We start from the raw sequence: 23,474 nt of genomic DNA on the forward strand, positions 1-23,474 counted from the left end.
GACCAAACCCCTGTGTCACAAAAAGCTTTCTCTCAGAGGTCACATTTAAAGCATTTTATTCTAAAATGTGTTTTTTTTTATGTTTACTGATTCAAAATAACAACCCAAATCAAACGAACGTATCTAGAATCGTCTAACGTAATTACGCAGTGGTGCGTTCAATGAGGTTGACTCACCAATGATGACATGACTCCCCTGCCCTGAGAAGTACGCCCCGCTTTTCATCTGCCCTTCGAAGCACAGACCTACACCACGATTCACTGCTGGTGCCGCTATCGATGAACCGTTCATCCTGAAATTGCGCACACACCCGACCACGCCGTGCACCGGCAACATCTTCCACTAGAAATGAGATCATTTCTCCCTGTTACAAATCTCTTTATCAACTCATTTACATATTTACATCATTTGGTCTCAGTGATTTACCGATACTAAACACTAAACAGTGTGTGTTAAATCACCTTCAGATCAGAGTGTGTGTGTGCTGGAGGGCTGCCCAGGTAAACAGCTCTACTCAGCTGGATAGACGAGCTCTCTCCTGGATTCAGCACTCCATCCTGAGCCCTCAGACCGTCAATCACCAGGCGAAACCTGCGCTTCTCCAGACTTAGTGTTACCTGCAGGGAGATCATTCACCTGTTCTGTGTTGTTGATCATTTACTTAGAGACCCTTGTGTTGTTGCATCCTTAATGCAGTTTTGTCTTCATGGCTAACTATTGTATTATTGACTTGTTTATTTACCGGAAATGTCTAAATATTATTTAAAATGCATTTATTCCCTGTTTAATTAGCCTTATCAAATTACAAGACAAACTACTGTAAACCTGATTAGTTCTTCATCCTGCTCAAAAGATCTCTATTAGAACCCCTTTAATAGCTCTCTCTCTCCTCTCTCTCTCTCTCTCTCTCTCTCTTGATCTCTCTCTCTCTCTCTCCTCTCTCTCTCTCTCTCTCTCTCGATCTCTCTCTCTCCTCTCTCTCTCTCTCTCGATCTCTCTCTCTCTCCTCTCTCTCTCTCTCTTTCTCTCTCTCTCTCTCTCTCTCTCTCTCTCTCTCTCTCTCTCTCTCTCTCCTCTCTCTCTCTCTCTTTCTCTCTCTCTCTCTCTCCTCTCTCTCTCTCTCTCTCGATCTCTCTCTCTCTCTCTTGATCTCTCTTTCTCTCTCTTTCTCTCTCTACATGCTACCGGTGAGATATGAGTGTTCCTGACTCTACTCTCCAGAACTACCCGATATATCTTCATGCCCTACTAGTACCAGGAGACTGCTGCTGAGGTTGAACCCCATGGACATCATGGTTCATAACTGCTGCTATCGACACATCCGCTCTTTATGAAGATGCCTTTAGACTCAACTCTACATCGGTGAAAAGGATAGACCGTTTTTTTGACCATATCGTATGATGTTATAGAAAGGAAAATATTTTATTTACATCATCCACTGTTACCCAGATGAAGAGTCAGGTTGCACTCAAAGTTCCTTATATCACCTAAGGGAGTTTTTTCCCCTGCCAACATTGTCTATGGCTTTCTCATTAGGAATAAATTTAACATTTATTTCCTGATTTTTGTGCATTTCTGTAAAGCTGCCACAATACAAATAAAACTGAATTGAATTAAATTTAAACTCAAATACAATGTCCATGAGCAAAAATAATTAATACCCATTAGAATTCTAACCGTGTGCCACTTTCCATCGTTGTACTTCTCCCGGTTAAAGATTTCCCTCTGACGGCCAACTGATAAGCGGATCCTTCCCTTGGACACGTAAAGAGCCAGGTGATACTTTTCCTGCTCGGCAGGAATGTAAAAGATCAGACCTTCTCCTGACTTCGTCCTGACATCTAAGGATAAATAGGGTCTGTGGAGCAAACAATGTTTTAGATTAACTTACTGTTGACTAACGTACGTACATTCTGTAAAACATTATGTACACTGCCAGATGTCGAGTGTCAAGAGGAGGTGAACTCGCCTGTGTGTGAGAGCTCTAGAGGGCATGGTGTAGCTCAGACTGCTGGAAGCACCTGCTAGGTGAAAGGAATGTGGGATCGGAGTCGGGAGGAAGCAGTTAGAGAATCCCTCATCCTTTACCTCGTCTTTGCCATCCTATAAACAAACACAACCTGCATGTGAGCTTTGTGCTCAAGATAAGCATCCTTCCATAAGTTTTTGTAATTCTCTAGACCAGTTGTGAATACGAAGCTTCCGATATTTGCTCAGGTCTATATTAAGACCCAAAACAAACTGTGGTTCAGAATATAGACTAGAGAAACATATGGCTGTTCTTCGGTGCCACATAACCAGAACCATAGCTGAGAACCAAATGACGTACTATACACTAAGAACTGACATGACACACTATGTACTCTGTCATTTAGTGTATGAAGTTTGTTTCAAACTTGTACTAGACTTATACTTGTGGTTATTGAAAAGACCATTAGTATTCAATAATGTTTTTGTTTTTTTACCAACAGGAAATATTAGTCACTTCTTACACACCACCAAACAAAAACAAGTAATGTGATGCTGCTAGCTTTAGCAATTTGAATGTGTAATTTTTAAAATGTTTAAAAATAAAAGACAGTGTGCTTGGGTTAGTTTAAAAGATGCCTTATCCACCTTAGTTTTGTCGGCTAGCTTGGATTATTTTCTCTAGTGCCATGTGAGCAAAGCTGTAAGTGTTTGATACATAAAGTCTCCAACATTCATCCATTCATTCATTTTCTACCGCTTATCCGAACTACCTCGGGTCACAGGAATCCTGTGCCTATCTCAGGCGTCATCGGGCATCAAGGCAGGATACACCCTGGACAGAGTGCCAACCCATCGCAGGGCACACACACACTCATTCACTCACGCAATCACACACTAGGGACAATTTTCCAGAGATGCCAATCAACCTACCATGTATGTCTTTGGACCGGGGGAGGAAACCGGAGTACCCGGAGGAAACCCCCGAAGCACGGGGAGAACATGCAAACTCCACACACACAAGGTGGAGGCGGGAATCGAACCCCGACCCTGGAGGTGAGGCGAACGTGCTAACCACTAAGCCACCGTGCCCCCGTCTGATGAGAATAATTTTAGTTATATTATTAATAAACATTATTTTATAGAAACTACCAACGTAATACACTACGCACATAACTTATACCATAACATAACAGTAATATGCATAGCTATGCAATTTAGAATCCATATATTGCAAAATCAAACCTCATGGCTTGAGCTAGCAATAATGCTAACATCCTGAATGGCCCACAAGCAGTCAGTCTTAAGTAACTGGATTTTATAGGTTTCTTTCAGTGAGACATTATGATCTGTTCAACTCAAACCACACTCAGAGGAACATGTACAGACATTCGCTATTGTAATGTGAACACTAATATATCTTGATGTATCCCAGATAATATTGTAAGTTTGGGAAATATGTCATTATGGCAGGATGTGGCTAAGAGAGAGTGCTTTTATTCATTTATCACACCTTGGACTAGAATACACACCTTGGACAAGACTGTGATGCAAGATGGAAAGTTATTAAAAGCTGTAGTTGTCATTTTTCTTCTCTATTACCTTATAAACTGTTTAAATGGGCTCTAAAATTCACTAAGTTGTCACTGCTAGCTCCTCCTACTTACCTTTATGATGTTGTGGCTCCGCCCACTGACCCTCCCACTATCACCGATTCTAGAAAGTTGTAACTGTGTAAATTTCTCATCAAATTACAAATCTAATAAAATAACCAAGAAAGCCTATCTACTGTATATGCTTAAAGCTTTCTGTTACAGCTTATTATCTACCACACTCGATTTCAACTCAAACAGTAATATCAGTAGATAAAAGGAAACCTTTTGGCTCCTTTATAATTTCCTTTCCTAAAAGGCTACAATTTAATAAAAATATAATACCTTTTGTTTTTGTTTAATATAAATAAAGAAAGAAAGAAAGAAATAAAGAAAGAAAGAAAGAAATAAAGAAAGAAAGAAACATTTTAAAGTTACTAGTCAGGACAAGCCAAATGTCCCCATAAACACTGTCAGATACTAATATCGTTAAGGGGACATTTGGTCTTCATTAAGATATAAAGCATACTCCCTTCCCCAAACACACACACTCAGTAAGACTTACACTACGTTAACCTATACAGAAACTCGCAGAGACATAGTGACCCGAGATCTCAGAGATCGATCATAAGACCGTTTAACTTTATGCAAATATGGAGCAAGTATGAAGTTGATACAGGGACTACCAATGGAAGTGAAGACAGTAGAGCAGACACTGCTTCTCCTTCATCTTGTACGTATATGATCCAGATATACATATTGAATTTTATACACAAACTCCAAATCTCATTTTATGGAACTTTTCATATTAGCGAAAAAGAAAAATGATATATTTTGTGAAGTGGAATGTTAGATGCTCCACCCACTGATAAACATTATAACTATGTCAAGCATTAGCGGTATTTAACAGTACAGCGGCCAGAGACTCGCAGATAAAATCGCTGTATGTGTGAACGTAGAATTATTGTTAAGAAGTGTGAGAAGACTTGGAATGGATTATGTGAATATTAGCATGTTGAGTGAATGGGAGAAAAAACAGACCAAAAAATTCCATCATTAGGTGAGAACTTGGTTAGAGGGTTTATTAGATTAGTAGTCCTTTATCTGAAACACACTGGTATTGATATTGACACTCATAAAAACAACAAAAAGAGAAAGAAAAATTCCAGAAAAATATTACTTTTTTTTCTCCTCTAAATGTTTGTGTTTATGTACAGGTTAGGGATGATAGAAATGTCTAAGTATCAGTGGAAATTGTTTAATAATAATAATAATAATAATAATAATAATAATTATGCTCATGCAGTGATCAGATTAGGCGTCTGGTTAGGTGAGTGCTGGTCTAAGATGAGACAAGCTGACACACATCTCTCTGTTAGTCCACTCTCTCAGGATCGTCTTCATCACTGGAAACAAAGGACACAACAGACACGTGAGCACACGACCTGGCAGCTTCAGGGAAAACCTGGACGCTGTTTGCTGTGGCACACCAGTGTTGCGTTAAAATCACAAACTATATGAACTATATGAACACCGGCACCTCTTTTAGTAACAGTAAGAGTTGGTTAGTTATAATAGTTATATGTATATATTATCTTTATATGTAATTAATAACCTATAATAAAAAAAAATCTATACTTTTATTGTATAACTGATGTAATGATATATAAAATGTTCTCCATTATAAATTTCAACGAAAACTTTTCTTATTTTTCTAGAAATTTCAAGTTTTGCAAAAGAGGAAGATCTCAGTAAAACTTTTGGTGTATTGACAGCAAATCTGACACACAAAACAAGCTTCCTTTGCAAGTCCTGTGAAATCAGGAAGTGAAGCAACATCTCAGGGCCTTTTTACACCCGGTCACTTCATGTGTTTTCTCTGATCCGATAGCTATCTGATTTGTTAAAACTGTTCCATTTACATTATACCACATAAAGGCGTCTCGGCGAATCGGATATCGATCCGATCTTTCTACTCCCGCCCAAAATGCAAATATATTTTACCTCATTTCCGGGGTAATTGAAATGGAACACGCTTTGGTGTATGTGGTTGCTACAAAAAACAGCAATTACTGTTTGCTGCATTTTCGCCGGTGGCAGCAGTGCATTTTAAGCCCCAACTAGACACCTGGGTGAAAGATCGGAGCCAGCGCTGGTGGGAAAACATATTTGTTTCTGGCGCGATGCACGACTCGCGAGTCACTTGCTAGCGACGTACTTCCGTTTGGGAGGAGTTTAGCGCTGACGTATGTGGCTTGAACAACCACATTCATTTAAACCTGTCCAGTTTCATCAGAAATGTGTCCCAGACCACCTCCTGAAGTGGTTTGAGCAATCGGATTTATATCCGTCTCGAAAACGTTCCGGAGGGCATTTAGACCTGGTCTTTTTACCATCGGATAGCTGATCACAGAAAACGTATGAAGTGACCAGGTGTAAAAACCCCCTCAGCAATGGCTTGACATGTTGCAATGAAATGTAGGATATGTATTTGGGCACAAGTGCTGGCAATTCCATTGGCTTCTGATCTTCCTCTGTCACTAATGGGGTGGAGGCAAGAAATGCTTGGGCCCTTGATCGCTGCCTGAAGCTATATTTCTATATGGTGTTGTCCTAGTTACTACTCAGTACAAATCACAAATAATTTTGGGAAGAATAGTTAAGTGGTTACTTCTCGTTGTTGTTATTTTCATATTATATTTGGAATATTTTTGGTTGCTGCATCATTGCTGTCTGTGCACTTAAACAATCGGACTCTAATATTATACGGATGCTCACTTTCTTGCGGTTGGCCCACATGTTCTCAGGCTGACGTTCAGACGTGCACGTGTCCAGCATCACGTCTCCCTCCGAGGAAAAATCACTCAAGTCCTCTGGCTTGTACAAAGCATCAACCCTGCAAAAAAAAAAGTTTCCTTTTATTGTCTGTCCATAATCTCACTCACTGTAAAGAATTACAGGCGATATAAAGAGTGACGGTGAGGAACTGACGGTAACCTTCTCAGGTAGATGTTAGACATGCAGCCTGTGAAGGAGCCTGCGCCCAGAGTGACGTTATTAGAGAGGAAATTGAGATCGAGTGACGTCCTCGTGATATCCTCTCCTTTGTCATCTTCGTCGATTCGGAGCTCCATGCTATAAGACAGGAGACATGGAAGGTATGAAGTTTTGACTTAAAAGAAAAAGACTGATCATACGTTCTACATAAACAGTAGATGGTGACAAATTAGAGAAAGAATCAAATGTAAAGAAACCAGGAATGAAGACAATACTTATACTCATGCATAAAAATATTTCGATGGCCTCAGTTTGAACTTGATTTTTTAAGAATAAGGCAAAAAAAAAAAAAAAAGCATCATCATTACAGCACGAGCGCAAAGGTTCAGCTCAACTAATGCTACATCCACATTTAAATCTATGGTAAAAACATTTAACTTGTTTCATAACTGTGTGGAACTGCATTCGATTTTACACCTATGTGCAGTGAAACTTTTCCAGTTTCCGATGTACATGTTGCGTTGATTTTTCCTTTAATTTGTCACCAGTCTGTATATATAAATAAATATATAAATGATTTCTCCTTTTGCATTTTACAGTATATATACTCTACTGCTTTTACTATACTATATTGTTCTATAGTCACCTTCCAGCCTTGTTGGTGACCGTAACATAATGCCATTCTCCATCTTGGTACTGTTTTTTGGATCTCCAAACACGGTTCTGGTATTTCAGTAGCACATATCCGTCCACCATCTTCAGCCCGAGCTCTTTGGTCTACATCAGAAATCAGTAGAGAACAGCACTTGCAGTTTTTTTTCGTGTCAGGCATTTTGCACTTATACACTTAAATACTCGAAAAAAATAATTTTGCTTTTTGTTTTGCTTAATCATCAACAACTTAACGTATAAACTTCACTTCTCCAGTCCAACAAATTATTAGGTGAAAAAACTAATAGCTGATTTACAAAACGCAAACATGTTACTTCTTTAACATTTATTCCATAGTTCAATAGTTATTTAATCATATATTACTAAAATATTATACTGGAATATACAAAGTTCCTATTAGTTCACAAATTTTTATATGCTTAGAGCATATTGTTTTTATTTACATTTTTTTTTTAGTTTTTATTTATTTATCAACTAATACTGATACTGACTGCATTAATGTGAGTAAAACTGATTATATGACTTGTCAATAAACTCTCTTGTATGTACTAAATATGTCTTTATAAAAGGAGAAAACTCACCGCCTGTTTGTTCTGCAGCAGCAGGCCGTCCTTCTCGGTGCTCATGAATCCGAGCGAGAGCGTCAGGTCATCCAGGCTGAAGCCTGTAGGCAGAGAGCTCAGGGAACCACCCGTGCTGAACTCTGCCTTTTTCAATGCCTGAGACACAATAAAAAAAAAAAAGATTGATTATTTATTTATTAACTATTCTACAGCAATGCTTTTTATTTCCTTTTTTAGAGAAACAAAAAAAAAAAATCCAGACTTTTATTTAATATTCTTGGAAGGAGTCTCCAGGGTCAGTACTTGGAATTTTCCACAGCAAGAATTTATTTTTGTCTAGTAATCTTTTATTTTTTTATGCCTAATACATCATCTTCAGCTACAACTAACAACTAACAAATACCAACAACTACTACAACTATTACAAAATTACTACAACTACAACTAATACAACTACCACTACAGCAAAAGCAAATACAACAACTTACTACCACAGCTACTGCAACTATTACTGCTAAAGCTACATATTGTAACTATTACAACAACTACTGCTACATCTATTACAAAAACTATTACTATAGCTACTACAATTATTACAACTACAGCAGCTACTATTTCTACTATTAGTTACTTATACAGCAACAATACAATATAACTACTACATCTACTAATGCAACTAATATAACTAATCCAACTATTACAGCTACTACAAGAACTATTACAATTTCTATTAAATAAATACTTAGCTATTACAACTAATACAACTTATACATTATTAACTAATTAACAACTATTGAAAGAGGTTCTACTAATACTAATAATACAATAATACAACAATAAAAAAGGAGATGGATTACAACTTCGACAACTATTACAAAAACTACTACTACTACAACAATATAACTATTGTATAACTTTTACAGCTACTGCTACAACTAATAAAACTACTAGAACTATTACAAAAACCTCTAATGCTACTAATCTAAAGTAAACTACCTTTACTAATATAACTACAATTACTATTATAACTTCTACAACAAATTAATACTACAGCTACAACTATTAAAGCTACTAATACAATACAACTACTACATCTACTAATATAACTATTATTACTATTACAACAACTACTGCTACAACTACAAGTTACTAATACAACCATACAATATAACTACTACATATACTAATATAATTTTTATAATTAATACAACTATTACAGCTTCTACTAAAGCTGTTAGTCCAGCTATTACAACTAATACATTATTAACTAATACAACTATTACAAAAACTACAACTACAGCAACTCTACAACTAATACAACTTACCATTACAGTTACTACAAAAAGTACTACTACTACTACAAAGGATACTAATTCAATCATTATAACTAATACAACTACTACAACAACTGTTACAAAAACTACAACAGCAACTCCACAACTAATAAAAGCTACTACTACAGCTAATACAACTATTACACCTACAGAAACTACTACTTAAGCTACTAATACAACAATATAACTACTACATATACTGTACTAATACAACTATTATAGCTACTACAACAACTATTACAACTTCTACTAAAGTTGTTACTCCAGCTATTACAACAATTAATACATTATTAACTAATACATCTATTAGAAAATCTACTACTAATGATAATACAAAAATACAACAATAAAAAAGGATTACAACATAAAGCAACTCTGCAGTTAATACAATTTATAACTACAGCTACTAATACAATTATTACAACTTGTATTACAAAAACTACTACTAATGCTAATAATACAACAACAAAAAAGCGGAAGGATCACATCTATTAATACAAATATTACAACAACTATATTTACAACCACTTCTATAATTAGCACTAAGACTACAACTAGTACTACTGCTACTACAAATATTTGTATTTCTACTAACACAACTACAACCATTAAAATTGTTACTTCTATGTTTTATTCTATTCAAAATTTAACATGGTGCAAACTAAATATACCTGAAAAAGAAAAAAATACCCACCAGCATCTTATTGCTATAGCTCCGGCCAACTCCCACTTTATTTATTGCAGATGAAGCTTTGCCGTTAGCCTGCAAATCCTTAACGTAGCCTTTCAGTGGTGGCACGGTGATGTTGTATCTGAAAGAGGAGTACATTAAATATGAAATGAATAAGTAAAATAAATGGGATTAGTTTAAAAAGTTCAATAAAGCTACTTTGAGACAACGCACTTTATGAATAAGAAGAAACCAAATTGAACTGAATCATTAATGCAGTCACAAACTGAACAGTAAAAAATAAAAAAACAAAACAAAACAAAAAAAAAAGACACACCTCATTCTCAAATCTGAGGGAATGCCACCGATGAAATAGCTGGCAAAAGAATCAGAAACGTATTGTCCTTTCACCAGCTCTTTGGTTTGATTCCTGACACTTACAATCCCATTACCACCATCAAAGTACACCTTGAAATCTCCTTTCTGAAGACAGGAGAAGAAACAACAACAACACAATTAAACATGGTGCATTCATGTGGATTTTCCACACACAGAGGGATGGTTATGACCTACCACTTCCTGAGGCATGCTGCTCCTCTTGGTCTGCAGCTCCTGATCTCCGACTTTGCTACGCAGAACCACGTAGTGCTTCTCAAGAGTGATGAGGTAGTACGAGTTCTGCATAAGGACAAGCAAGAAAAAGCAAAGTAATGAAACTCAACTAAAAATTAATGGAATTTAGTGTAGAATTTATTTTTTTTGTTTGATAGTTTATTTATTATTTTTTTTATTAATTTTTTTTTATTTATTCAGTAAATTATATATATATATATATGTGTGTATATATGTGTTTGTGTGTGTGTGTGTGTGTGTGTATTTACCCTAGGTCTTTTAATGTAATTATTATTATTTTCTTTAATTTTTTAAAATCTGGGGGGCAAAAATTATTTATTATTTTTCAACTATCATTTTTTAAATGATATTTCAATTATTCGTATAAAATAGATAAATAGAAATACTTTATCTTTGCATTAAATTTAATGGGCTTTTTTAAGACTCTTCATATTGAATCACCTACTGGAAAGTTTATTTGGTTTACATCATTTTCCTCAGATTTATTATTTCAGATATTCTGAATCAATTCAAAAACATCATACATGTGAATTATGTGTTTTGGTCTTAATAATTCACTGCAGTTTTTGACAAAACATTTTTGACAAAAAAAAAAACAACAACTTTAAATAAAAAAGAATCAACTTAACCTAAAAGAGAGTCACCTTAAAGAAAATGAGTTAACTTTAATTGACTTTAAAAAAAGACTCAGTTTTAAGCAAAGAGTCAATTCTGAATAAAAAGAGTCAGATTTGAAGAGTCAACTTTAAAAAGAAGTCAATTTTACATAAAGAGTTTATGTAATTTTTAATAAAAAGAGTCCACTTTAATAAAAGAATCAAATTTGAAAAGAGTCATCTTTAAAAAAAAAAAAAAAAGAGTCAACGATAATTAACTATTTACTATGGACAAAAAGCCACCTATAAACCTGGCTATCAGATTTTTCAGAGTGAAAAGCATTTGTTTAAAAATACATTATTGTTACAGTATATGCAAATTACAGGTCCTTCTTTAAGGTGTACTTCCTGGCTATAAAAGTGAAATATTTCGGTGTTTACCTCATTTCCCATGAACAGAATGATGCCGTTTTCAGCTCGTGTCTCGATGTACTGGATGATGCCCAGCACCCTGCTCACCTTCTCAAGCTGCAACTGGATATAACCCGTGCCTTCGAGGTATTCACCCTCTCCTGGACGGATGTACCTGAGATTAACAAGAAGAGCAAATGGAGAAATGTATAACAGTCCAGTCAGATATTCAGTATTGTTCAGAGGTGTTGAATTCTTGATTCTGATTTTCCAGAAGGGATTTTTTTTTATTCTACATTTTATTTTGTTTTAATTGTTAAACTAGTTTTCTGTGGAGAAATCATTATTTGATATTCAAACAGCCAGAAGTAAAGTTTTCAAAACTGAGAAAGTCTTCGGGAGGAGGAGGAAGGAGGCATTCGGGGAAATTAATTTATTTCTTCTTCTTTTTTTTTTTTTTTTTTTGCCTGCCCCTGAAATGAAAACTGTTCTTTTAGAACATTACAACACCAAATCTAAATAACAAAAACATAAACAAAAGAAAGAAAGTAAGTTTTATACAATGCTTAATAAAATGCTTATTTTTTTTAATGAATAGAAAAAAAAAATTCAAAGATTGTGTACAATATTATTTCTAAACAGACAACCGCAATTTTAACTGTACTATTTGCATCTTTTAGAAACTTGCTTAAAAATATCAAATATTTTGTATCAAAAATTGTAGTTTAGGCCATCCTTAAAAATATTTTGGTTTGCAGTAACAGTAAAAAAAAAAAAAAAAAAAAAAAAAGGGTCGGTAGGTAGGTCTATATTTTTTTTTTAGGTTTCAATGTAAAAAAAAAGTACAATTTTGGTGATGGTGATTACGTAGGTACGACTTTAAACAAATTAGCATATCGTGACGTCACTGACTGGGTCTTCAACCCGTGCCTTCGGTCGCATCATTGCAAACCTTATTTTAATACTGGGCACAGTTTTTCCAGAACTTCATGCCAAGTTAAAGCGGTGTCGAGCTGTTTTAATGAATTTTTTAGATGTATTATGGTGCCCGAACCCGTTAATATTATTTTATTGCTTTTGTATTAGTTGTTTGAAGAGTTAAAAAAAAAAAAAAAGGTCGGTCTTAACGCAAATTTACAACCTGCAAGTCGGTCGGACTTAAAGCAAAAAAAAAAAAATTGAGTCGGTCCTAAATTGACAGGGTCGGTCGGGTTTGTCCAGTTAAATGCTCTCTACAGATATGCCCTGCAACATTACAAGTGACTATAAACAAATCAGACAGATAAAAGTGTTGACAGACTGATGTGGTATTAGAGGAATAAAGCACTTCAGGACTGTACTGTACCTCTTGCAAGGTGTCTGTAAGGTGACGTTCTCAGGTTCCAGCGACTTAAAGTTGTACAGACTTATAAATCTCTCGTTAAACATGTTGAACTCAATACAGCCCTTGTATCTGGGGTAATTAAGAGGAGGTGGAGGCTTGAAAAAAAAAAAAAAAAAGGAGTGTCATTTTAAACATCGAAGAAAAAAAATGTCACGTATCAAACGCAGCATTTATTCCATGCAGTAATCCACCCACTATCTTAGTCTATAAGTCTTTAAAGTCAATTTTAATTAAAAAGAATCAACTTTAACCAAAAAAGAGTCATCTTTTTAGAAAATGAGTTAACTTTATTTTAAAAAGAGAATGAGTTAACTTTAATATAAATGTCAAAGTCTTTTTTAAAGTTAATCAAAGAATCAATTTTTGTATAAAAAAAAAGAGTCAAATTTAAAGAGTCAACTTAATTCAAGAGTCAGTTTTGGAAAGAATCAACTTAAAAAGTGGTCAATTGTATGTAAAGAGTCAATTTTGAAAAGTGTCATCTTTAAAAAGGAGTCAACTTTAATTAAAGGGTCAAATTGAAGTAACATAAGTGTCACATGTAAAGCGTCAACTTTAATTAAAGAGTCAAATTTGAAAAGTGTCATCTTTAAAAAGGAGTCAACTTTAATTAAAGCGTCAAATTGAAATAACATAAGTGTCACATGTAAAGAGTCAACTTTATTTAAAGAGCCAATTTTTAAAAAAAAATCAACTTTAATTACATTAAGTATGGAGTGTAATTCAAATAAAAAATTTTTTATTTAAATAAAAAAGTCACATGTAAAGAGTCACTTACAGTGAAGTCTTTCGGGTAACCTCCTACGTAGAAGACAGCTTCACTGGGATGGAGGTCCAGCAGGTTATAAAGCGCGTCTCCCCGCCCAGTTCTTATGAATTCTGCGTCTGGGGTATTGGTTGTGAATAGCTTTGTGAGACTGACCTGGGCATCCTCGTAAATCCTGAACAGATGAATGAGTATTTCATTTTGTTCAAATTCAGTTAATGGCATCATATTTAAGCATCATATGATCTAGAATCTAATGAAGTCAATTACAAATAAACTCGATGACTCGAATGCGACTCATATGACTCCTTTCTCTACCCTTACGCACCACCTTTTCTTCTTTAAAATAGATTTATTTCTAGACTAAATCTGCTGTGCTTAGTCAAACATAAAAATCCCTGACTATCATTTTAAAAAAAAAACAAAAAAAAAAAAAACAGCAAAATAAACTTCACTCTTAATAAATTCTCAGAATTTGATCTCAGAATTTTCTTATTAGTGTTTAAGTAATGTGATGGAAGAGTGCGGTGGCTCAACCTCTGCATATCCACTTTATCGAAGAACATCTGATCCTCTCTCGAGCGTGTGATGTCCAAGGACTCGATCTCCTTAAAGTTTCCGTTCAGCTTGTAAACGAAATAGAGGACGTTGTTTCTCAGAGCCATGCCGAGGTAGTCCTTAGTCACCTGAAGAATAAAGGTCACGTTTTTTTAAAAAAGGAAGTTTGTTGCGTGTTTTTTTCCTCCTAATATTCAAGATTTTATTTGTCATGTACAGAGTTACAGTATATACAGTGTAGAATTTGCATTGAAATGAAAACCCGGTCTAATCCTCAACAGACTTTGCTTATAATTAACAAATATTCAAAATAAGAAAGACAAGAATAAAAAAAGAACAAATATAAGGATAAGTTTGGCTTCGTATATACGTTCTGAGAAAAGTTTCCAAATGTTTCCAATTAGATTGTGCATTTCAGTCGAAATTTTGTCAGAGCTAAAAAGATTTCACTCACATCCTTGTTGCCGAGGTAGAAAATGAACAGATCTCCATTGTCCACGGGGCCCTGGCGCCGCCTCCGCCGGCCGTCCCCACGGCTCTTGATCGCGTCACGCTGAAGAAGGAGACTCATCGATGTAAACGCTCGCAGTTCGTCCAGGGTTTGGGGGAGTCGCAGCTCCACGTGCTCCGAACCAGTGAATTTCATTGGCAGAGGAATCTGATAAGGATTCAAGAGAGTGGCGTTAAAACATTAAGGTGTGTGACGTGGACACGGAGTGTTCTTACAGTCACGAAACTAATCCCGCAGTTCAGTCGCTTTCCGTTCTCACCGTACACGTCTCTCAGTTAAAGAGTCGAATTAAAGAGTCAGTTTTTAAATAAAGAGAAAATCAGTTTTAATCTAAGAGTCAAATTGAAATTAAAAAAAGAGTCATATTTAGTTTTGAGTCAACTTTAATTAGAGGGTCAATTTTGAAAAGAGTCGATTTAAATAAAGGATACAATTTTAATAAAAAAAAAAAGAGTCACGTGTAAAAAGTCGACTTTAATTCAAGTTTTAAGTAAAGAGTCAAGTTTAAATAAAAAGAGTCACATTTAAAGAGTGAACTTTAATTAAAGGTTAAATTTTAAATACGAGTAAACATAACATCTTTTTTTTTTTAAGTTGACTTATTCTGTTTTGTTTACTTCTTTTATCTAAACTAATAGTAATGAAATGTTTTGTATTTATTTGGGGTTTTTTTATCTGTTGATTGTTATCTTGCTCTTCAGATCTACATCAGATTGATGCTAACTGAACACGCAGAGACTGTAAAGGTGTAGATTCGTGACACAGCCGAATCGGTTATATAAATATAATATATATATATATATATATATATGTGTGTGTGTTTGTGCAGTGCTCTCACCCTGTTGGCGGCGCTGCGTGCTTCCTCGATCAGCTCTTTAATACGCATGATGTTGTAGGATATATTATTGTTGGGGTCAATATCAGAACTGAGCTTCTCCACCTCAGTGAATTTCTCCAGCAGGGACGGGATGGAGCTGCTCAGGTTTTTCACTGTGTGTGAGTGGGATCAGTTCAATTTGTCAGCACACGCTTATCATTTTATTCAACATAAACACAACATGGAGGATTTTTCACTAACCAGCATTGTCCACGTCACTGAGCATGCTGTCGATGCCGGCCTGGTCCGGAGAGCCGCTTCTGTTTAGAGCTTTAATAGCGGCGATTTCTTTGTTTATGTCCTTCAGCTTGTTCATCGTGTCGCTGGCCGAAGCGTTCGCTGCTTGCGCTGTTTTCTTGGCGATATCGATCAGTGTAGCAATGTCGTCTATGTGAACAGAGGAAACAGAGTTTGTCTCTTAATTCACACACTTAATTCACTACATCTCCATGGTAACCCGAAATCCCTGGTTTAATGTTAATATTTAATATTTAATAAATCAGTGTCTCCTGCCTCTCTGAACGTTATCCAGCTCCTTGTTGATGTCACTCAGATCTTTCTCCAGCTGGGTTTTCTTCTCTTCGGCATCATCCAAACGCTGCTTTTGTTCCTTCAGGTCATTTGATAGATCTGAAGTTTAATAAATAAATGAATTTGTCGATACACAAACGATCCACACGATTCACATTCAAATTAAACACGAAAACATGTTTAGCATATAGATTTAACCCCATCTGATAAAATACAATTAAAAGTTTGGATATTTTCTTACTTTTCACATCTTTCTCTGCTTGTTTAGCATCTTTGTGGAGTGCTGTGCCTTTGTCTTTCAGGACCTTTGCCCTCTTGCTGATATCACCCCGAATGACGTCCTAAAAAAATGAATAAAAATAAAATTATATATATATATATGTATATATATATATATATATATATATATATATATATATATATATATATATATATATATATATATATATATATATATATATACATATATATATATATATATATATATATATATATATATATATATATACTTATTTATTTTCTTACTTGATTTGGAATCATTTTTTACCTTCCCACTTTATTTATTTTTTTTAAACGGTCTGATTTTACTTTCTTACTTTTTTCACTTAAAACTACATTTTTTTTATTTTTTTATGATCTTAATTAATTAATTAATTTTTATGATTATTTATTAAAAAGCAAACAAAATTAAAAATACTTTTTAATGTTTTACTTACTTCTAGATGATAAGTGCACACACATTCACACACACTCACTCACACACACACACACACACACACACACACACACACACACACACACATACACACACACCCACACACACACATACATATACACACACACACACACACACACACACACAGACACATACACACACATACACACACATAGACACACACAGACACACACAGACACACACAGACACACACAGACATACACACACACATACACACACACATACACACACATACACACACACATACACACACACATACACACACACATGAACCTGTAAAATTCTGTGTGTGCTGATACTTTGAGTGATTTCTCTCTCTTACATTCAGGGCCTTGTCAGCTGCCTCCTTCGCCTTCTTTGCTGCCTCCTCGGCTGCCTTTATTGCCTCCGTGATGTTTTTGTAGGCGTCGACGGCAGCGAGGGCGTCCTTCACGTCGGCTCGGCCGCTCGAGTTCTGTATGGCCCTGAATAGAGGACGCACACACACAGACACACACACCAAAGAAACTCAGCATGTATAGCAGTATAAAGTATAAATAATCTCTATCTCGGGTCACCAGTCCTTGTACTATGAAGTCGTCAGTAGCCGTTTCTACTACTGGTTGCCATAGTGATAACTTTATCGGTGGGTGGAGCAACTAGTATTTTATTTCACAGCAAATCAGTTATCTTGTCACTGTTGTGTGCATAAAGTTTGTATAAAGTTCAAATGTTCTCAGCTTTGTCACTGGATATGCCCACATTTAGTCTCCAGGTCTCTCTGTGAACATGAATGATCTCTTACATGTCTATGTGTTAACGTAGCATCAGAGATTATTAAAAAGAGATTAAAAAATCGCAGACGTCAGTTAAACGTGACGATCAGAGAAGAAGACGATCTGAATGTGTCGGAAGATACAGTAGGACACCAAAACACAGAGAAACATGTGTCCTGTTACAGCGTGATGCTCGGATTAAACGTAGAGGATTCTTACTGGTGCAGCTCATCAGCCAGCTTGTTGAGCAGAGCCGCGTGATCCTCTGCGTCCTTCACCAGCTTCTCCTGAGCCGTCGTCTGAGAGATGCTGTTCACTCGCTCCGTCAGCTTGGTCTTGGCTCCGTCCAGCTCTGCCGCGATCTGCTCATACTCCTGTCAGGAAAATCCCAATGAAAATATAGCTTTTTTTGCTTAGCATATATTAGTTAATTTTTCAGATAAGCTAACGTTTCCATAGTGACCATGTTATAATCCTCTAAAAGTGTAATACGAGATCACAAACTAAGAGCTTAAACTAAATAATTTCAAAAAAGTACTTTTTACTAACTCAGTTAGTTTCTCATTAAATGTTTAGCTTTCTTTTTATTTACCAGCTTCACTTTCTTTAATAGTTTTTCTTTCATTTCTGATGCTTATTTTCTTTCACTCACAAATTTTCACTTCTTTTTTATATGGAAATTTTTAGGTTATCTTCTATAGCTATGTGATATTTATTTTTAATTTATATATATATATATATATATATATATATATATATATATATATATATATATATATATATATATAAATAATTTTTTACATTTTTTTATTTTTGTAATTTTATTCTTGCATATTTTCACATATTTTGTTGAATTTTGTTTTATTTTGTTTAAAAATAAATCTAAACTACAAACACAAATTTATCTCAGTTAGTGTCTGTTGTCATTGTTTGCTTTCAGATGTGCATTAAAAAAGTAAACAAAACAAAAAAGTAAAATTACATTAAAACAAAAACGAAAAAAAAACTAACAACAAACGCAGGCAGCTGCAGAGTAAAGCAGTAATTTTGGAAGCTTCGGGATCATAAGTCAGAGAAACGTTGCTTGAACGTTCTTGAGACGTTACCTTCTTACTGTCACCGAGCATCTTCAGCAGATCCTTCACTTGATTCAGCTGCTGCTTTGCCAAAGCGACGTCCTGCTCCAGGTTGTTTTTCTCTTTCTCCAAACTCTTAATACGTTTCTGAGATAAAAACATAAAGGATTCTCAGTAAAGAGACGAAGGTGTGAGCGTTCGCATGTGCGATACGTGATACGAGTTCGTACCAGCTGATTGCTGAGGGTCTCAGTGTTGAGTGTGTTCTGCTTGTTGGCTTTCTGCACCGTCTCATTCGCTTCCTTTAGAGCTTTCTCCAGTTCCTTTAACTTGTCCTCGTAGTTACTCAGGAGTCTGCTGATCCTTGTAGCTGCTTCCTGGTTCTCATTAAACTGCTTTGTGCAGTTGTTCTGGATGTAATCCAGGACTGTAGGTAACACACACACACACACACACACACACACACACACACACATACATACATAAACACACATACACACACAGTTAGAAAGCTAATAGCTGTGATCATCATTAATAACAACATTAAACAATAATAATAATAATAATAATAATAATAATAATAATAATAATAATAATAATAACAAACATTAAATCACAAGACTGTTCTGAGAATGTTTTTATATTATCTTGTTTATTTATTTATTTATTTATTGAAATAAATTGCAAGCAATTAAATAGCCTCTATTTAATCTATTTCATTTAACTGAGCAATTGGGGGTTAGGGGCCTCGCTCTGGGGCCCAGCAGCGGCAGCTCATTGGACCTGGGATTCGATTCTCACACAACCCTCTGATCAGTAACCTTAGCTACTATGCTTCCACATCCCCCATGTGTTTTCAAAGCTAATTCTAGTTTTCCTTTTATACATTCTTCTTTCTTTTTCTGATGATTCTTCCATTTTTTTTTTGATGATTCTTTTCTCATAAAGATAATTCAGTTTTTCAGATTTTTTTCAAGCATTGTAGACAATGAAAAATTCTTTTTTTAATTGATTCTGATCATTTTTGATGATTGAATTTTTTTGTTTTTTTTCTTAAGATGATCTGTTTTTTTTTTTTTTTTTTTTTTTTTTTTTTTAATGATTCTACGTTTTAGGATTATTCATAGACTCCACTCCTTTTTTTGTTTTTTTTGTAAAAAAAGTAAACCCTTGTGTGTTCACAGGTCAGGTCGCTAAAGTGACGTACGTTTCTTTGCCTCGTCCAGCTCCTTTTCCGCTGCTTCCTTCTGAGGTCTAAAGTTCCTTTCCCGCATCTCCTGCACCAGCCGCTCGGCTTCCTTCAGCAGTTTGTCTGCGTCTCCAGAAGGAAAAGTGCTGCCGCCGCCCAGGGACGGATCATTTAACTGCTTCAGGAGCTCTGAGAGTGATGTAGCACAGTGAAGTTGACGTCAGTACACAAAACACATGGCACAAATAGTGTGTGCGTGTGTGTGTGTGTGTTTGTGTGTGTGTTTTTACCCTGAATTTTCCTGAGCATATCCATCACCTGGCTGTTGAGATCTTTTGCTTTATTGTGAGTGTTTTCTACATTTTTAACCGCCTTCTGGGCTTCGTTTGACCTCTTCTCAGCCTTAGATGTGAAAAAAATAAAAATAAATCAATAAAAAATAATGACAATGATGATATTTAGCACCTTTCACTAACGTTTTTTCCCCATAAACAACCGTACCTCCTGCTTCAGCTTGTTAATGTCTAAAGTCAGAGTGCGAACGTCTCGCTCCAGCTCGCTCACTTGAGGCTTCAGCTTTGTCACATCAGCTGTGTGCATCCTCACCAGGTTCTGAGAAAACACTATTTCAGTACAGCTCGTTTGCTACACGGACATGAAGCGAAAGTAGAACTGCAGGTGAATGAATACCTTCGCTTCGGCGACGGCTTTCTCGAGCTCTCGGAGACGTCGCTGAGCCTCGGAGCTAGAATTGAGCGAATCCAGTTGAGCCTTGAGCCGCACCAGTTCGGCATCCAGCCTCTCCAGATCGCTTAGTAAGGTCTGAGCGCAGCTGTCACATTCTGAGAGACAGAAATAGACTCTGATAAACATCATGCTGGGTTTATTTACACATGAATTACTCTGAACAGAGACGGCGTACTGTACCTGTGCATTCCTCAGCCGGGTTTGTGTCTTTAGGGTCCTGGATGTAATTGCACACTAGAGGATAAGGATTAAGGATTAATGTCTGTCTGAGTGACTAATCGAATAGAAATCGAATAATAATAAAACTTTTTTTTATTGTGATTTGTATTCAGGAAGTGGTAGAGTACGATACCTCCGGTGGTGGGAGAGCACGAGTTCCCGTTGCAGTTGCACGGCTGACATCTGCCTCCGTATTGCTCGGGTCGGCCGAAATATCCGGGAGCACACCTGAGGAAAACGTTTTACAACATTTTTAACATTTAATGTGAATTCAGAGATTTGAATGAAATGTTCTGAAGAAATAAAATAAAAAAAATCATAGCAGACAGCACTTAAAAAAGCTGTGAATATATATATATATATATATATATATATATATATATATATATATACACACACATATATATATATATACACATATATATATATATATATATATATATATATATACACACACACATATATATATATACACACATATATATATATATATATATATATATACAGTATCTTTTTTTTTTTTTTTTTTGATAATTATTCTTTATTTATGATTTTTATTTTTTTAAGGTCATTTTTTGATTTATTTATTTATTTATTTATTTTTAGAATTTTCAAAGATTCATTTTTATTGACTCCGGTTCATTTTTTCTGACTTTAATTAAGAGATGATTTTTTCAATTTGGGGATTTTGGGGATGATTTGATGTTTCAGCATTTGTTCCTCAATGATTATGAATTTTTTTTTAATGATTGTGGTTTCTTAATTAATTAATTTTTATTCATTTTGTTTTTGGGGATGAATTCCTTTTTTTTTGTCTGTTTTTCGATGATTAAGTTTTTATAATTTTCTTTTTTTTCTTCCATTTGTCATTGTTTTCTTTTGGTGATTTAGTTTTTGTTTTAGTCATTCTTTTTATTTAACACCATGGCAGTAAATCATAAATCACCAACTGAAACACGTCTCATGTATAAAGGATTTGCTGAACTCACCTCTCACACGATTCTCCTGCGTATCCTGGCTTACACTGACACCGAAATCTTCCAGCTACCTCACTGCAGCCCACAGCAAAGCTGAGGAAACACACAAGTCATGAGTTCATCACAAATATAAGGTACAAGGAAGGCATCTCTTCTGTTCAAACAACTGAGTCACTGACTGCCTTCAAACAACGTTCAAGAAAACAACAGCCGTAGTAGAACACAAAAAAAATTATCTATTTACAGATGAAACTGGCTTCAGAACTAAACCAAGATCTAAGGAGACAGGGATATATGTCGGGCGGAAACCTTGTATGTCCAAATTTGGTCAATTTCATATTTTTTCACATATCGATGCTATTGGTCAGTCCCCACGTGGGTCTGTTATTTTTACAAGTTATTAACCAATCTAAAGTCTTGAAAATAGCTTGAGCGCAAATCTCATAACTCCATTGGACACTTTAACTGTCCACCTCTTCCTCACTCCGCGGGAGAGCTTCACGGCATATTTCTCCTCAAGAAGAGTCGCAACGAATCAACACGTCTTCTGAGGTAAATGTCTTCAAAACACTGGGCTCAAAGAAAAAAATCTTGACCCCCGCTAGTTCTGGTGCTCATCTGAGGACAGGAATTTAGCGCAAGAAAATCCACTGCAACGCGGACTAAACCCTGTGCATTGCAGATAAGGTACGGCGTTTTTTTAATTTCCTGAAAAATAACGGTTTTGGAGATACGAGGATTCCGCCTGACAGCGACGATATGATATATATATATATATATATATATATATATATATATATATATATATATATATATATATATATATATAAAATAAAAAAATATGTCAATAAATACATTTATTAATTTTATCTAGACCAATTATAACTCATATAAAAATATAAAAAGTAATAATTTCGTTGATTTTAGTTATGTTTTAATTATTATTATTAGGGATTCATTTACCAAATATTTATTTATTTTTTTTGTTAAAAAGTTGTTTAAACTCCATAAGAACATTCTCTCATGTCTCTTGTCTCTAGTCTATCTAGTCTTATTTTCTTTAGAATATAATGTTGTAATAATAAATGTATAATATAATGTATATATGTTGTTGTGATTTTGTGTATGTTCGATGTTTTCTGACAGAATATAGCAAATGATCCTGAATGTTGAAAATATGTTCCAAGTTTATATAAATTTATCTCCTTATTGCTTAAAAAAGTGTTGAAACCTATTTAAGAATTGTACATAAACTACAGATACAAAAAAAAAAAAAGGTATTCAGCTAGCATTTCTTAGAAAATAAACCTAATGTCAAAAACATCAGATGTGTGTGTTGGCGCTCACTTGTTGCTCTCCAGACGAAGTGGACACGGACAGATCGCGCAGGTCCCCAGAGCGGCGTTGCCATAGTAACCATCTTTACAGCGCTCGCAGTGATCTCCGGCTGTGTTTTCCTGGCAGTTCTGTCAAATAACAGTTCAGATAAAATCAATACCTCGGTGAGAAATTCTCACTTTTCCACATGCTGATTAAAAAAAAAGAAGAAAAAACTGCTGCTATCGGTGGTATTTGGACATTTACGCCAAGTATTCGCACATATCTGTACATCTCTGTGCTTCCAGTCATCTGTCTGCTCCTGCACTTATCTAATTCTTGATCTTATTGAAGTGAATGTGGATTGTAATGCACTGACGAACGCTCTGTTCCTG

General features: G+C 35.3%; 1 protein-coding gene across 4 annotated transcripts in view; it reads right to left on the reverse strand.

Annotated features, from left to right (window-relative positions):
• si:ch211-241e1.3 (laminin subunit alpha-3) overlaps positions 1-23,474 on the reverse strand; it is a 112,965-nt gene that overhangs the window by 4,326 nt on the left and 85,165 nt on the right. For 3 of the 4 annotated variants that reach the window (XM_060875086.1, XM_060875085.1, XM_060875084.1), the window contains exons 42-73: positions 23,110-23,228; positions 21,775-21,855; positions 20,919-21,013; positions 20,747-20,800; positions 20,510-20,661; positions 20,321-20,431; positions 20,110-20,221; positions 19,838-20,008; positions 18,861-19,057; positions 18,661-18,777; positions 17,774-17,928; positions 17,122-17,263; positions 16,305-16,404; positions 16,046-16,162; positions 15,734-15,919; positions 15,494-15,645; positions 14,599-14,802; positions 14,124-14,272; positions 13,599-13,761; positions 12,782-12,915; positions 11,467-11,611; positions 10,370-10,474; positions 10,134-10,279; positions 9,821-9,938; positions 7,811-7,948; positions 7,204-7,334; positions 6,558-6,695; positions 6,339-6,456; positions 1,970-2,103; positions 1,678-1,858; positions 462-617; positions 177-342 (exon numbers count right to left, since the gene is read on the reverse strand). In XM_060875086.1, coding sequence (XP_060731069.1) covers positions 177-342; positions 462-617; positions 1,678-1,858; positions 1,970-2,103; positions 6,339-6,456; positions 6,558-6,695; positions 7,204-7,334; positions 7,811-7,948; positions 9,821-9,938; positions 10,134-10,279; positions 10,370-10,474; positions 11,467-11,611; positions 12,782-12,915; positions 13,599-13,761; positions 14,124-14,272; positions 14,599-14,802; positions 15,494-15,645; positions 15,734-15,919; positions 16,046-16,162; positions 16,305-16,404; positions 17,122-17,263; positions 17,774-17,928; positions 18,661-18,777; positions 18,861-19,057; positions 19,838-20,008; positions 20,110-20,221; positions 20,321-20,431; positions 20,510-20,661; positions 20,747-20,800; positions 20,919-21,013; positions 21,775-21,855; positions 23,110-23,228 — 4,387 coding nt within the window. Of the gene's footprint in view, positions 1-176; positions 343-461; positions 618-1,677; positions 1,859-1,969; positions 2,104-4,616; positions 4,967-6,338; positions 6,457-6,557; positions 6,696-7,203; positions 7,335-7,810; positions 7,949-9,820; positions 9,939-10,133; positions 10,280-10,369; positions 10,475-11,466; positions 11,612-12,781; positions 12,916-13,598; positions 13,762-14,123; positions 14,273-14,598; positions 14,803-15,493; positions 15,646-15,733; positions 15,920-16,045; positions 16,163-16,304; positions 16,405-17,121; positions 17,264-17,773; positions 17,929-18,660; positions 18,778-18,860; positions 19,058-19,837; positions 20,009-20,109; positions 20,222-20,320; positions 20,432-20,509; positions 20,662-20,746; positions 20,801-20,918; positions 21,014-21,774; positions 21,856-23,109; positions 23,229-23,474 lie in introns of those variants that run through there. The other variant, XM_060875087.1, reaches the window with a different exon arrangement.

This window comes from Tachysurus vachellii, chromosome 7 (assembly GCF_030014155.1).
Source record: "Tachysurus vachellii isolate PV-2020 chromosome 7, HZAU_Pvac_v1, whole genome shotgun sequence".
Classification (NCBI taxonomy): Eukaryota; Metazoa; Chordata; class Actinopteri; order Siluriformes; family Bagridae; genus Tachysurus; species Tachysurus vachellii.